This window comes from Chelonoidis abingdonii, chromosome 2 (genome assembly GCF_003597395.2).
Source record: "Chelonoidis abingdonii isolate Lonesome George chromosome 2, CheloAbing_2.0, whole genome shotgun sequence".
Lineage (NCBI taxonomy): Eukaryota > Metazoa > Chordata > Testudines > Testudinidae > Chelonoidis > Chelonoidis abingdonii.
Window position 1 is genome coordinate 182631614 of NC_133770.1, and position 16078 is coordinate 182647691.

Genomic DNA, 16078 nt, shown 5'->3' on the forward strand with positions numbered 1-16078 from the left:
AAAATTTGGATTTTTCTTTTCTGAATAGGACTCTTAAATTTGTAAAGATGCTGTTAAACTGATTAATGATTTGTATTGTTTTAAACTTGAAACAAATCTTTGCTGAAGATTTTTCCAGTCCACAAGACTGGTATCTCTTATGATGTAAAAATTCCCAACACTGATCTGTAACAGTTTACAATGTAATTTCAGTGTAAGTATATTAGGGTGTCTATCATACATTTACATACTGCTTTCAGTGCTTCTACTGTATGCAAATAACTATAGCAGTTATGGATCTACATAGATAATGCTGTTGTGTCCTGGGATATTTGGAGCCAGTATGATGTATATTATGGTATGCTAAACCTTACGGTTTGGGGCTGGAAAAAAATCTATCCAACAGTTTTTACAGCGTAATTTCTACATATCTGAAAAAGCTACTGTAATAAAATGCCATCTTGTTCCTTTCATGTCCTGGCATCATAAAAAATTATCCTGCTGGTCGTGTCCTTGCTTGTAGCTTGCCTGGTGTCTGTTACAGCTGTCCCCCTGCAGCATTCCTTTTTCCCTTCTCCTTTCTGTTTGTCCTGTGTAGCTGCCCCTCCCGGCCATTGTGCTAACTAAAGTCACAGCCCTATTCATAGGGATGGTTTAATACTTAACTGAGGCCATGCCCTGCCTAGGAGGGGTCTTGTTTGTGTGGCCTCTTTGTCAAACCCAGGCCTCGTGTGGGGCGCGCTGAAGCAAGACTGAAGTGGCACTAATTAAGCATATGAGTCATACTGTGGCTCAAGACATGCCAGCCATGCCTATGCTACCTGCAGCTTTCTCTGTCTTCTCTCCTCCTTTATCAAGGAGCAATCAAAGTATGGTGGAAACTGCCTAAGCTTGTTACACTACAGTTTGCAGCGCTGGCCGTTACAGCTGGTGTCGTAACAGCTGTAACGGCCATCGTGCAGTTGTGTCAACTGACAGCGAGCGTGCAGTGTGTCCACATTGCATATTGCAGACTGTGTGAGTGGGTGGGCAGCTATCCAAGAGACCTCGTCCAATTGCTGCTGGGTTGTGGGAAGGGAGGAAGGGTGCGGGTATTCTGTTCTGTTCCAACGACCGGTGGTGCACGCGTCCCTTTCAGCCGTTTGGTGTGTGATTCGCAGCGTGTGTTGAGCCGAGCTGTTAGGATGTTGCGATGAATGTTGCCAGCACATCCGCCTGGCAGTTGATCTATCTTATGCTCCAAAGTGACAGTGAGAGCTCAGATGATGAAATGATGCTGCTGACGTGCTGACACAAATGCTTGTGCAATAACGACGTCCTGAGCGTGGACCACTTTGGCTCGGGAACAAGTATCTGATGGTGGATCAATGTCCTGCAAGTCTGGGATGACACGTGGCTGCAGAATTTAGATGCGAAAAGCCACTTTCATGGCTGCGTGTGCGAGCTCGCCCCAACCCTGGCAGCGCAAGGACACGAGAGAGGCGCCTGTCAGGAAGACGGTAGCTATTTGCAGTTGGAAGCTGGCAACATGAGACGCTACGAGAGGTGCGCCAAACCAGTTTGGAGGGAAAGTCACCGTGAAAGTGTGGATGCAAGTTGCAGGGCATATGCATCCTGTTCACAACCGTGACTCTGGGATTGCAGACATTGTGGATGGCTTGCCAAGGGTTTCCCTAACTGTGGAGGAAATAGATGGGACGCAATTTATTCTGCACACCCCCTGACATCCGAGTATTAATCGGAAGGGGTATTTCTCAATGGTTCTCAGGCACTTGTGGATCTCCGTGGGCGTTTCATGACAATCAACAGGCTGGCCTGGAAAGTGCATGATGCACGCATTCTTTCGGAACAGTGGCCTGTTCAGGAAAGCTGCAGGCAGGGACTTTTTTCCCAGACCGTAAGATCAGGTGGGGGACGTCGAAAGCCATTGTGATCCTTGGAGACCCGCTTACGCGTAATGCCTTGGTCATGAAACCGTAACAGGGAAGCTTGACAGAGCAAGGACCTGGTTCAACTACAGGCTGAGCCGGTGCAGAATGACCGTGGAGCATGCTTTTGGCCGTTTAAGGGGAGATGGAGAAGTCTTACGGGAAGCTGACGTGGGAAAGCAGCATCCCAGATTATAACGCGTGCTGTATCTCAATATTTGTGAAGGAAGGTGAAACTTCATGAGAATGGACCTCGAGGTTAACGCCTGGAGCTGAATTGAACCAGCCAGAGAGCACGAGACTAGAGAGTCGCACAGTGCTTCAAGGAAAGGATGCTTAAAGGACACTTTGAGGCTGAAAGCCACAGTAATGTGGGTCTTCCACTGCAGTTAAGAAGCATTGCTCCCAGCAGTTATGCATGGTTCATTGATTGCAGTCCTATTTTACATGTAGTAGATTGACAGTTTCTGTAATAATAAACAGTGATAAAAAGACAAGAATCCTTATTAAAAATACAAACATAACACAGGAGGGGGGAGGGTGATTATTCTCTCTTGTTCTAGAGGGAGTTCTTGGATGCAGTGTTGCTGTATGCACTGTTTATATTACATTTAACAAACTTTATAGCCATGTTTTGTTTTTCAATAATAATTCTTCTTTTTTCCATCAATTACTAGTTTGTTTCTCTTCTATAAGATGGAGGAGTCAGGAGACTGATCCGCTCAATGGTGTATAATTTAGTATAATGTGCACTAGGTGTATGTGGTGGATCTGATAAAACATGTTTTGAACACTAACATTTATTAGTTTAAGAACAGAGCCTCCTGAAATGATGACTCTGTAGTTGTTTTTCTGTTATATAGATTTCTGCATTCATTCCAGATTGATTTCAAGGCTATATTCTATCCAAGTTCTACTGATGTCAAAACCACACCTGATGCAGTAGTGTTTTATAACTAGCATCACAAAGCACTAATAACAGCCCGCTATCCAATGCTATATGTCCTTTGTTATAATCTCTTTTTCTGTATATACTGTACTTCAGTTCATGAAAAAATGAACTCCAAATCAATCAGGTTAGCATGATATCTGTTTTTGTCTTCTTCACCTGTGTAAAAAGAAAAAGGCCAAAGTCTGTATGAAATACATACATGCAGCTTCATTAAAGCCCGCTCTCCCCGGACCCGGAGCCCGCTCTCCGGCGGCGGGCAACCTCCACAACCCGCTTACGCCGCCCCCAACCGCTCTCCCGCCGGAGCGCGGAAACCCTGCTCTCCCCGAGCTCGGGAAGCCCCGCTCTCCTCCTCTCCAGGCTCTAAGCCCAGAGCAGTGGAGTGCTAACAGTGACGGAGAAGTCGAAAGGAATGCTGGTATAAGTCCAATACCCTGGAGGCCAATAAAAAGCTGGTGAGTGTCACACCTGATGACCAGCGCTGCATCACACGCTGGCCGCTACACCGAAGCAGACCCAGGTATACAGCCAGCGCTGCAAAAGGGAGTTGCAGCGCTGGCTGAGCTTTTAGTGTAGAACACTGCTAAGTTGCAGGCTGTAACCCCTCACCAGCGCTGCAACTTGCAAGTGTAGACAAGGCTAGTTTGCCTTAAAACCAGACATTTCTGATCAGACCTTGGAGAGGTCTTGCTTGCCACTGGTCTGATCAGCTAGTCTTGAGGGGCCCGTCTCCTGCTCTCGTTGTTTTGAGCGTACTCCCGTTTTAAAATCCCCTCCAAGAACAACAAATTTGTGCCTGAGATCTCCTGATATTGAAGAAATCCAGTCTCTCTCTCATCCTCCAGTGCTACTACTGTTCCTGTCTTGTGTTGCTGCTGTCTGGAATTGGTAAAGCTCTGTCTTGCGACTCCCTGTCCTAGCTGCTGCTTGTTCCCAAGCAAGACAGACCCAGCTATCCTTGTCTGTATCTTATATCTGTATCTATAATCTGTTTCTTGCTCCGCAAGCCTTTGCTGCTAAAAAAGAGCTGGCGCCTAAGCTGTGCTGCCCTGGACTGTATCCTGGGCGCCAGCTGCAGCCGCCCACTGCTGCAGCCACACTAGTTAACCCCTCCCCCCCCCAGGCTGTACCGGGCACACACACTCTGCCTCTGGAACTGCTCCTCCCGATCAAAGAACGCATAGTGTAAGGTGCACCTATTAAAGTCAGATCTTAGTCTAGTAAGTTGTAATTTCATTTTTACATAGCTGTGGTAAGTTAGGTTTAGAGAATTGTTGTATGTGCCTGTAAGTTAGGTTTAAAAAATTGTTGCATTGTGTTTGTTTCTGGTAAGTAGACTAGATAAGATTTTGCTGTTCTGTATATGTGGTTAAGTCTGTCTTCCCCTGCCCTAACCCTCCCCCGACTCCTCAGTCACTTGTTGCAGTCTCTCGCTGTTTAACTTGCAGCCTGTCTGTCTCTGTGTTCCCTGAGTTAAATCCCCTCTGCTCACGTGTTCCTCTTCCCCATCCACTCATTCTCTACCCTGCCTTTCTCTCTCTTTTAATCCTTCCCCTGTTCACCGCTCCTACTGCTGCAATCCTCAATTGATACTGAAGTCTAGCATAAAACCCCATTGTTACCCTTTTCTCTCTAACACCCCTCACATTTTACACTTACACACGTGACACATTTCACCTAGAGTTTGGTGTGTAAAAACATTTAGCCATAACTGTTAGTTGGTTATACTGCTGTGACACACCTGTACATAGAAATTGTTAGCACCTGTTACATTTATACTTCAGTGTCAATTGTTTACCAACTGTATTGACCCCACTTATAAAACCCCCTATACTAGTTCTAAAGAGAAACCCTCCCAAACTGTCTACCTTAACAAACCCCATACCCCTCACTATTGAATTTTCCCTGTTTTTGCATTTTCTTAATAAAGTTTATTTTGCACCCCACCAGTGCAGTAGTTGTCCCCCAAGATCCCCTACCTGCTGGCAGGGTCACCTGGTAGTACAGAATTTTATATATAGTACTCTGAAGTATTTTTATTTTTCAGTTCCTTACTTTGTCCCTTCTAGGAGCATACTGGCTGGAATAGATAGTGATGTCTGTATTGCTTCAGATGTGTGTAGAGCCACTGCAGCAGTCCTGTGAAGTGAAAGAATGCTGTTTGTTACTCACTATTCAATGCACAGAGAGATTGATTCTCCAAAATCGATTGCCTGTATTATCTGTCTAATAATACTTCACTTATGCAGTTAAAGCACTTCTTTCAGATGATTTGGAAGCAGACGATCTGACACTACCATTAAGTGCATCTTCCCATGAGTATTCTGATGCTGGAGAGAAGAAGGTGAGGTTTAGAGTACTTATTTTACCCTATTCTATTTTAAGATGAATAGTTAGAGAACAATAAGTTTTTTGTTTGGAAATGAGGTGGTCTCTTTTTCCCCCCATATACAGAGCTAATGCAATGCATCTTTCTCTTTCCCTCTCTGTCTAGAAATATGTGGAGGTATCCAGTAAATTACCAGGAAAAGATAAAGTCTCCAAATTTAAACGAAAAGGTTCAGGTATAGTAGACACCGTCTAACTAAACACAGAAGCTTTTCAAAAGCATAATTGCATGGAGTGGGGCACCTAACTGCCCTTTGTCTTTGAAAATCTCCCGCTATACGTCAAGGGTCTGAATAGACTTCATTTTCTTGTGCAAATTGTGAGACTGTTAATTCCGTGCTGTAGCTTTTATATAACTTTGCTCCTGTCTAGTGCTCTCGTATTTATTTTTGGCTTCAGTTAGCCAGTAATGTGACTATCTTGAGCAGAGAGACACACAGCGAAGACCCTAAGAATGGCATGAGGGTGGAGAAATCTGAACCTTATTACAGATTTGGAATTATGATATAATTAAATCAGCACTTCATTTAAAAATAGTCAGTTTCTATTCCCCAGGTATAAGAGTGGAGGGTAAACTTTGTGCTCAAGGTTATCCTTCTATTTACCCCTTTCCAATAATAATCTTTTCAGTTTCACTGCCCAGTATTTCTGTTAAAGGCAAGCAGAGTGTGAAGCCTCACAATATTGAAATGTTTTAGCTGCTCTCTTGTTGGACACCAGCATGTAGAAATCCAGTTCTTTTCTTGTTTTGCTTGATTACCATCTGCTGTCTTTTTGAGTGAGCACAATTCATTTGTAGCAGGGTGTATATGTAGTTGTATTTATCTTGAGACTGTGCTTTATCTTTGTAATTAGCAATATGACACTGCTTCTGTAGGAAGCAGAAGACCTTCAGAGGATCTTCTTTCCCTAGCACTTTCTGCGTGGCCTTTGCATAACTATCTGGCAACTAGAAGAAGGCAAAGCCAAGAGTGTGTGGAGGGTTAGCATCTTGTTAGAGAAGCATAAGGGTTCAGGTTCTTCTCTGGCCTGAGGTGTCAAAATGGAATGTCCTGCTGATAGTGGTGCATGACCCATATCTTGCCTGGCCATTCAGTTCTTCATTAAGGTGCTAATGACTTTTATTGCATTAAAGGTGTTCTGTCACAATGGCTCATTGATTTTGCTTCAGTTAAGATTTACAGCATTGTCAAACAATTATTTCCTGGCTTTAGTAAAAGAGAAATTCCTTTAATCACTTCTTTTTTTTTTTTTTTTAATATATATCTTCCCCCTCTCTTGTAACCTATTTTGCATATAATTTAATGGTGGGGTATTGCTTGTGTTTGCAAGTTGTTTGTGAATATTTAATTCCCATACTTAAAAAACATCAGTACAAACTACTATCATCTGCTCTAAGTAAATAAATTGCCAGTGACATGTAAGTACGTGTTTTCAGTGAGGATGAATTCACATAATCTTCTTCTAATCTGCTATTCAAGTGGAGCTGCAGCACATCCTTCCTTGTTGGAAGAAAACTAGTTGTATGCGAGCTAAACAACAATAGGGTTTTGGGGTGTGGTAGTCCTGCAAACGTTCTCAACACTGATCCAATTACCAGACAAAACATGTGGTTCACTGTAAAGTTGCTACTAGCTTACTATGTATATTTGGTATACCAAGGAACTGTTGGTTTAAAAACAAAACAAAACACCAAAAACCTGTTGTGAGTCTAAGACCTCATCTTCCTGATACAGGCTGCATATCCACCCAGTGTTAATAGGAAGTGAACCTCAGGCTACGTCCACACTGGGAGCAGAGGGTGTGGTTCCCAGCCCATGTAGGCGTACCTGCACTAGCTTTGCTCAAGATGAGATGCCAGCCAGAGTAGCGTGGGCAGCAGCAATGGCATGGGCTAGCTGACTTGAGTACAAATCTGCCCATAACCCATGGATATGTATTCAGGGAGGCTAGTCCATACCACCACTCCCTGTGCTAGTGCAGCTAAACTACTGTTCTTAGTGCCTTAACTCAAGCAAGGCTAGACTGGGTGTGTCTATGTAAGCTGGGAATCACTTCCCCTTCACCAAGTGTAGATGTAACCTCTGAGTACCCATACACCAGATCAGGATAGCACTTTTTTCTTAATTACTATATAGGAGAGAAGGAAGTGTTAGAGAAAAACAGAGTTCTCGCTCCTTCGTTGGGTGCAGCGAGTCAGATACTTTATTATCTCTAGCTATTGCATGGAGGGAGAGAGCTAAACAGGTCTCTCATCAGACAAACAGTTATAGCAAGCATTTATACCCTTTGTTACAAACAATAATGTGCAACAGTTGCATTTTGTTTATAGGTAGGCCATCTTGATATCTTGTTTTTCTTACCAATTTAAGCTACAGTCTACATTCCTTATTTATCTAACTCAAGGTTGCAACAACTTCTCACATAGTTCTTTCCCACTCATCTCTCACACTCCTCGCTTCTACAAATCTCACGTTATTAGGATTACAGCTTAGCCTGACAATTGCTCACAGAGGGGACTGTTTGCATTGAAATCCCCTTCAAATCCCTGTTAGTTCTTTTTCTACTTCCACAAGAGTCAGCATGTCTGCTTTGATTATCATTTGCAGTTAATGTTGGCTTTAAGTCAGCAGTTGTGGTAGCTCTAGTCTACAGTGTAAATGTAATCCTATTACATGGTTGGGTGGCTATCTGGTGGCAAAGTTAAGGTTATTTATGGAGAATATGCACTGTGATATTGTGAATGCTTTTTGTTTGGAGAAATACTTAGGGGTTTAATTGAATATTTACTTCATGAGCTCTGGGAGGGTGCCAGCACCCCAAGATACCACTGCCTTGTAGAGCTTATGAGCTACTCAAGGGGCAGTGGTGGATTAATGATTTTGCCGCCCCTAGGCCCTGAAATAATTGTCGCCTCACCTGCCCCTGGCCCTGCCCTGACTCCACCCTTTCCCCGCCCCCATTCCAACCCCTTCCCCAAAGTCCTGCCCCTACTCCATCCCTTCCCTGCCCCTCTTGGATCTCTTCCCCAAATCCCCGCCCCGGCCCCACCTCTTCCCCCAGAGTGCTGTGTTCCCCCTCCTCCCCACCCCTTCCCCATGAAACAGTTGTTTCGCAGCGCAGGCGCTGGGAGGGAGGGGAGAGAAACAGGACGCGGCGGCACGCTCATAGAGGAGGTGAGATGGAGCAGGTGAGCTGCTCCGTGGGTGCTTAAATTTGCTGGGCTAGGCCTTGGCCTTGTCAGCCTAGGCAATAATACGCTGCTGCTCAGGGGCCCCAGCTGCTCCTGCCTTGCACTGCCTTACCAGGTTTAGGAATAATTCAAAGTTCCTATTTCTCTTCTGTTCTCCTTGCCCTGCATAAACTTCAACAAGCACATGTTGCACCATGCACATGTCATCAATCATACATCATTAAGGCTGACAATGAGGACTGTTTTTATAAATGTTCTCCTTAAAATATGGCTTCCATTTCCTTAGATGAGCCTAAGCCCTAATAGCATTAAACTGGTATGTGAAGTTAGAAGTTTTACTTGCGATCCTTATTTTCCCTTTCTCCAGCAGCTCAGCTGCTCTTGCTGGCATGCTGGAAGAGGTGGCGATGAGGCTATGTGCACTCGCTGCCCTTGTCCACTCACTCCTCCAGCCATGTTTGCATAAGAGAAGCAGCAGTTCTGCAGTGGCTGTGCAGGGTCTGACGATGCAGGTAGCCTGTGCAGAGGAGTAAGACTCCAAACTGTTCTGCAGAAATGCACAACCAGTGTCTCAGATAAATTCGGATTGCTCAGTGAGACTCTTTAAACCAGCAAGCAGTGCTAGCTATTGCAAAAGTGGTGGGTCACTGTTCAGTCATGCTAAATACTCAGTGGAACTAAGTTCTAGATCTCTACTGTACTGATATTATTGTTTTTTAGATCTGTCACCTGGTGGGGTCGTTAAAAAGCCTAAACTTTCAAGATGGGAAATGGGTCAGCCATCTCCTGGCATTTCACCTGAGCCAAGAAAACTTTTTGATTCAATAGAGAAGAAAAAGGAGATTCAAACAGGTAACCCCAAGCCAGTGTTTGAAATGCTCATTTTAAAATCTTTGTAACTTGGCCTTATTGACTGAAATTGTAGTTTGTGTCCAAGCCTAGAGAGAACTATATAATGAACTCCTCTTACAGTGAGCCATTCTAATGGGGCAGATAAGTGGATCAGCTTGTGAACTTGCAAGAGTTTAAATAACTGTTAACTCCATGGAAATAAATGGAGTTAAAGGTGTAATTGAGAGGAGAACTGGTCCTGTTTGCAAGTTCTGGTGAGGAAGCTGCATGGAATTGACATGTAAATTCCCAGAAATGACAGCAGTTTCAAGTGTACCTGCTCCCAGATTTCAACTTAATGGACAGTCAAGCTCACTGTCTTGCCCCTTCTATAGTTACTAGCAACCTTTGTGGAAAGTACATGGAAATCACTACCAAATCAGAATGGTAGTGGGTTACATCAATGCAAAGTGACTGTAAAGGACTACGCAAGAGGCAAAGCAGTGATATCAAGGCCTAAAAGTACAGAGAACACACACTTTATGAAGAGTGTACAGCAGTGGTCCCCAAACTTTTTGTCTGGCAGGCACCAGATGAAGGACCGTGGCGGTGGTCGAGCATCTGCCAAAATGCCGCTCAATTTCGGCAGCATTTCGACGGTGACACTTCTTGATGACGTCGCTTGTTGGCAGCAAGCATCATCATCCAGAGGCATTGCCTCTACAGAGGCTCGACTGCCGGCCAGGATGGTGCCAGCGGGTATCACGTTGGGGACCCCTGGTGTACAGTCTTTGGTATTTCTGGAACACGCTTCCCTCTGGGGAACGGAAGCAAAGGAGCCCAAGACGAGGCTGGCACAGGTTTCAGCCAGAGAGTAGCAGGGCATTTTGTTGCCTCATTTCTGTACATAATTTCCATTCCTAGTAAAGTGTTTTGTCTGGAAACAAACCTGCTCATCAGTAAGATATTAGGAGGCCCAATGTTTTTGGTCTGATACCCCATATTTACATGTTAATACTTGGTTGGTGTCCAAATATCTGTTCTACAATGCAGTTGTTTGTAATAGATTGACACTTCCTTCTCAGACTTCCTCAATTTTGAGATTGTTCCACTCCAGTTTCCAAGAACTTTGGAAGAGTGACTGTGAAACACTGTCTCACCCCAACATAAGTTGTCACTTGCATCTCATTGAAGTGAAGAAATGTGCTGTAGTGCAACAGATAATGGCTAGGATTAGGTCTGCTTGAGTGCTTTAGAAATATTTTTGCATGGAGTTGTACCTTCCTCTTTCTTGCAGGTGGGGAATTGGATGAATCAGATGACATCTTTGTCTCCAAGATACTGCATGAGGACGTCAGTGATTCTGGTGTCATTGCTGCCTTTGAAAGCTTTACCAGCCAACTAACAAAAACTTTCTGGGTAACTCTACAACATGCATGATTTTTCTAGTGTGTATCCAATGTGTGGTATGCGTATACCTAAACAAAGCAACCAAACAGCTGATTAGCTGAGATGCTTGACCTTACTGTCCCTAAACTAATACCTCTAGGGGAAGGGAGTTATTTGGAGAGTACTTTATTCAGGAACTCACCCTCCACATCTATGTATGCTGCAAGGTCCAGCTATTCTCATAAATGTCTGAGGGGAGGTAATGATTTGGTTGTGAGAGGATGGTTTTAATTGGAACGGAGAGTCCTTTTAAGTGAAACTTTATTCTGTGATGTCAATTTAGATGTTCCAAATAATTTGATGGAAAGAAGGAGAGGAACAACACTTTTTAATCCTATCCCAACATAATAGTGGCATACCTGGATTGGGGCCACATATATAGTTAGAGTGTATACATGTACCTATATGGTGGATGGAGATAGAAATTGTATTGTTTTGGGTGGATTCTTTAATTTTATGGAAATTATTAGCTACTGTACAGACAGAACAGTGACCAGTAATGTCCATAAACTAAGCATCTTTTCTGTAATGAGACAGAAAACTATATAGTCTGACTTGGCAGTTAGAGCTTATGTAGACCTGTAGGTATGTCTACACAGCATTTTGATGTTTGTGGGAACAGACCTCCCAGTCTGGGTCAACAGATCTGGGCTAACGGGCCTCGCACTAGTGCTCTAAAAAAAGCTGCGTAGACAGCACTTTAAAGATGTTACTCAGGCTGGGGCGTAGGAAGGAGGGGTGTGGGCTTCAGACCCTGAGTCACAACTTCAAAGCGCTGTCTATACTGCTATTTTTAGAGCATGCCACAAACCCTGCAGGCTCAAGCCTGTTAACCAAGGCTAGTAGGCTTGCTCCAAGATGCTGTGTAGACAAACTCATAAGGATTTAAACATGTCTCTTTGGATTTGGATTTATATTACATAGAGGCAGTTCCATTTACCATGGAACTTAGTTATGACCCTAACACACACTTGGAAAAAATTATATTATTGTTGATTTGAGATGGTGCTAACTAACAGTCTGATCTTGCAGCCCTTCTGTCCCATTTCAGGGTGTGAGTAAGGACTTGAGGATAAGGCCCTTAGTAACTTCTCAAGTAGTAAATTGATCTTTTTATGGGTTAGATGTTCACTTGTAGCATACTCTGTGTAATTTAAGGTTTTATCTACAGAGTTCCAATGGTATAAGTAAAGGAGTAAAAGTGAATTGATTTAGTTAAACCAGTGTGAACCTTGGTGTAGACACTTTTTATTATTATTATTATTATTGGGTCTTATTTCAATTTAGCTTATGTTGATTAGAAGCAAGTTTAACCTAAACCAAAATAAGTTTGCCATATAAGTGGTGGCACAAGTACAAATGTATGTATAGACAAGTTTTAGACTTAGTGTTTTGTTTTGACATTGTATGTTAAGATGGATATATTATGGTCTAGTCTAGGTACAAAAGAATGGAGATTTGTGCAAAGAATGCTTTGAAGACATCTGAAGAACGTGTGTCAGCTTTATTAAATCAGATACATCAATGCAGGTAACTAATTTGCTACTTGCCAAAAACAGCTTAAACTTTGCATGAGTTTTCCAGTAATCCTTAAAAATGAATGCCTTTTGTAACAGAACTTGGCAGTAAAGTATTGCACTTCTTAGGGTTACAAAACAAAATGGCAGTAGCTGACTTGTTTAAAAAAATCCATTGGGAGCAAAACTCCTGTGAGGTTCACTCGTTTGTGGTGAATGGGGCTGTTCACGTATAGTGAATCCCTCCCAAGCTCGTGGAGCTGTATGTGTAGGAAATGTTGTGCATGATCCACTTTCCCTGCAAGGGGAAGGAGCATGGAGTCAATGCAAAGGGTACTGGAGCCAAGAGAATGGACAACAGAGGCATTTTGTGTGCCATTGATTGGCAGGCCAGGTTACAAAGTCTGCTTCCATTAAATTCTTTTTGTTTGTTATCCTCAAACAGCATCACTTGTCTCCCCTTTAAATAGAAAAATAATGAAACAGAAGTCAATTTCTAGAAAGCTCTTCATACTCTTAATATCATCTTTATAGTCAGTTACGCTGTTCTGCTTAACAGAATAAATAAATATAAATCTAATTGTGTGTGTATGTATATAAATAATGCACAAGCACAGTTTGGGATCAGTATTGATACAGAATAATCATGAACATTTTTGGCAAGTATTACACCTATAACTTGTAAACGAAATGGGATGCAAGTACTACCCATTGTATCACTGCTGTATAAAATATATAGCTTGCATGGTACTATGCACCGGTCTTGATGAAAGTAAATGCAGAAGCAAAAATAAAAATCTGTTAATTTCTCTCAGAAGTGTAGAGTGAGTTTACAATAGAAAACTGCTGTTGTGCCTTTGTACACCAATTTTTCTAGAACCAATCAGAAATGGAAACAACTATTTAACAGGCGGGGAAAAATCAAAACTTTTGGTCTTTATTTCTAATTATGAAATTTTGTCAGTTTTCAAATTTGAAAAAATCCACCCAGCTCTTAGGTTACTTTCTCTCTGTCACTTTCCAATTCAGTAGAATATTTTTAATTAGAAAACCTTGGTGGATAGCCTTGTGTCACCACTAACAGACATGCTTGATCAGCAACAGGCTCCATTTTAATAGCCATATGGCCGGATAGGCCCATGGAATTAATATACTCTTCAGAGGAGCAGGGCTGATGAAGTTGCTGTCCTGTTGTGCCAAAATCCACTGTAAAATGTGTTTAAAGCCTGTGTTTGCACCTTTGGCCCACTGACTTTAGTGGTGCTCAGGAGCAGCAGGAGTCAGTGGCTTTTATAATTGCCTGCTATGAGCTGGACAGAGATGTTTGTTTGTCTGATGCAGACCACTGAAAAGCTGCCATCTAGTACAACACCTATGGTACGTACTGTTCTTGCACCTATCTAAAAGCCGTAACCTAGGAAGGATAAAGCCTTTACGTTATATAACCAATCCCCTGAATCCTCTAATCCCCACGTGCAAATGATTCTTACTTGCTTGTGTGTATATATATGGCTGTGGTATCTTGGCAATGTACATCCCTGGGGATAGTTCTGACTTGAGAAATGTACCTGCTTTCGTCTTATTCCAAGAATTTCCTTATTTTTACCTTTGCAATCTGTTGCTCTTGCCCTTGTCTGAAGACGTATTCTCTGGGTTTTTTTGGCATAGTATTTCCTGTGCTGGCTATTTTGTAACAAATTGTTTACTTTTTGCTAAACAGATATTTTTAAAAAATCAGCTGACGTTGGGTTGGAAAGAAAACACCTATTTTTTTTTTTTTTTTTTTCCTTACAAAGCTGAAGAGCTGTGGCCTGCATAATACATAAACCAACTTGCAGTAGTCATCTGCTGTCTTGTAATACTGCATTTTAAAGATGTTGAACTTACATTTATTGCCTACAGACTGAATAAATTGGAGAACTTCCACAAGGTTGTTGTCCAAGAACTTGCCAATCTTGAGAAGGATGCTCAAATTTTATCCATCCTTGAGAAGGACACAGTGGTGTGTATGTCTTAATTTGTTTTTGACCCAAATATAGATTGTATGTCCAGTTCCAAAATAACACGTGTACTCTTTGGGAAACTCTTGTAGGACTTTTGGAATAAACAGTCCATCAAACTGAGCTCTTTCTGTAATCATCAAAAGCAAAGGTATTTATCTTCCAGCTGTCTTTTAAATGTGTCATTTTAGAGAGAGGAAATATCTTTGCTCATTCTTAGTTATCTAGTTAAATGGCCAGTTCTGATGCTGGTCATTACTTCTGAGACAAAGTAGGCGAGGTAATATCTTTTATTGGACCAACCTCTGTTGGTGAGAGAAACAAGCTTTTATTCTGTTTTAACCAGTGCTGCTTGGAAACCTGTAACTAATAGATATGGACCAGAGCAGCAAAATTTGGATTTAAATATTTCCATAGTTTTCAGGTGTTTGGATCTGAGGTTTTGGTACAGGACCACCTTTGTTGCTTACATGTGCTTGAAGTAACTTACTTTTGGTTAGCAGGTTTCATAAACCGTAACGTGGTGGTAGTTCTTTGCAGGCTTCCCTGGAGTTTTGGTTTTGCATAAACCTAAAATGCAAATGAAACCCTTGACTCCCCCAAATTGGTCCTTACAGCTCCTTGTCAAGTCCAGCGTCCTTGCTCCAGTATCTTCTGTTATGGAGCAGTTGGTCTCTGACTGGATTTTTGAGGATGTGCCAGATGGCTGGTCCCTATCTTCTGTATTTGAGAGCATGTCTGGTATGCATTTGCCCCTCAAATTTCTGAAATGGTTTTCTTGAGGAGCCTGGAGGCTATCACTATTCAGTCTGTGTAACTGTGGACTAAAAAAAAGCATGTTCACTCTGTGGCTAACAGTGGGAGCCATGTACACTTGGTACTAGGGTTTTCCTTATCCTAGCTATTGTGTTGGTCGTTGAGCTGCAGTTAAGGGAATCCCAGGAATGAATTTATGAAATAGTAAGCATGGACACACTGAAATGAGGCCATCCAACGAGATTCTCCAAGTTTATTTTTATTTTTCTTCCAGGATTCAGTCTATGGATTCAGTATTGGAAGAAACTACAAGGAGTTTTAAAGATACACTACAAAATACAAAGGTAAGTGCTGTACCTGAGCCGCTTTGTATCAGGATTCTGAGCTGGGAGCACTTGATAAGCAAATGAAGTATGAATCTATTTGCTGAGGAACTGTTAATGAGAAACTTTTCCATTAAGTAGATAAGGCAAGACTATCGCATCTAGGACATTTCATCGTCTGGCTCTGCATGCTTTGTGATGGTTGGCTGTGGAACACTGTGCATATAAGCATGGTTCATCCTTCCCCAACCTATAGAACAGCTTGTCACAAGCTGTTAAACATAGTGCATATTGATGATAAAACTTTGGCTTGTTCTGAAACAGACTCAGATCAACCAACATTGCTGAGATTAGATTTTTCCTAATTCATGGTTTTTGTCCCTTTTCTTGCCAAAAAGTTACTATGGTGTTTCTTCTTTGAACAGTAAAATCAGCATCTTGTGAACCCAGTTAAAAATAGTACAAAACTACAGAATTGGTTACGTGCCATTTTTAGCCTTTTGTCCAGTCCTTCTCCTCTTGCATTCACACCATGAAAGAGCCAGACACAATCATACCTCCTTCTAGTGCTCCCATGGGTCTCTACCATCACCCATGGAGGACAAGGAGGGATTTTCCTTTCAGGGTCTCCTCTTGGGACTATGACTTATGGCTAAGATTTAGGCCATGGCTACACTTACATTTTTGCAGTGCTGGTAGTTACAGCTGTGGTCGTACAGCTGTGTAGGGCCAGCGCTGCAGTGTGTCCACACTGACAGCGAC

At 42.4% G+C, this 16078-nt stretch overlaps 1 protein-coding gene across 1 annotated transcript in view; it reads left to right on the forward strand.

Moving 5' to 3' along the window:
- The window catches only part of SYCP2L (synaptonemal complex protein 2 like), a 57135-nt gene that overhangs the window by 34079 nt on the left and 6978 nt on the right, over nucleotides 1-16078 (forward strand). Inside the window, exons 28-35 of the mRNA XM_075062013.1 lie at nucleotides 5127-5203; nucleotides 5354-5423; nucleotides 9161-9292; nucleotides 10569-10690; nucleotides 12156-12250; nucleotides 14140-14239; nucleotides 14330-14388; nucleotides 15268-15337. Coding sequence (XP_074918114.1) covers nucleotides 5127-5203; nucleotides 5354-5423; nucleotides 9161-9292; nucleotides 10569-10690; nucleotides 12156-12250; nucleotides 14140-14239; nucleotides 14330-14388; nucleotides 15268-15337 — 725 coding nt within the window. The remainder of the gene's footprint in view (nucleotides 1-5126; nucleotides 5204-5353; nucleotides 5424-9160; nucleotides 9293-10568; nucleotides 10691-12155; nucleotides 12251-14139; nucleotides 14240-14329; nucleotides 14389-15267; nucleotides 15338-16078) is intronic.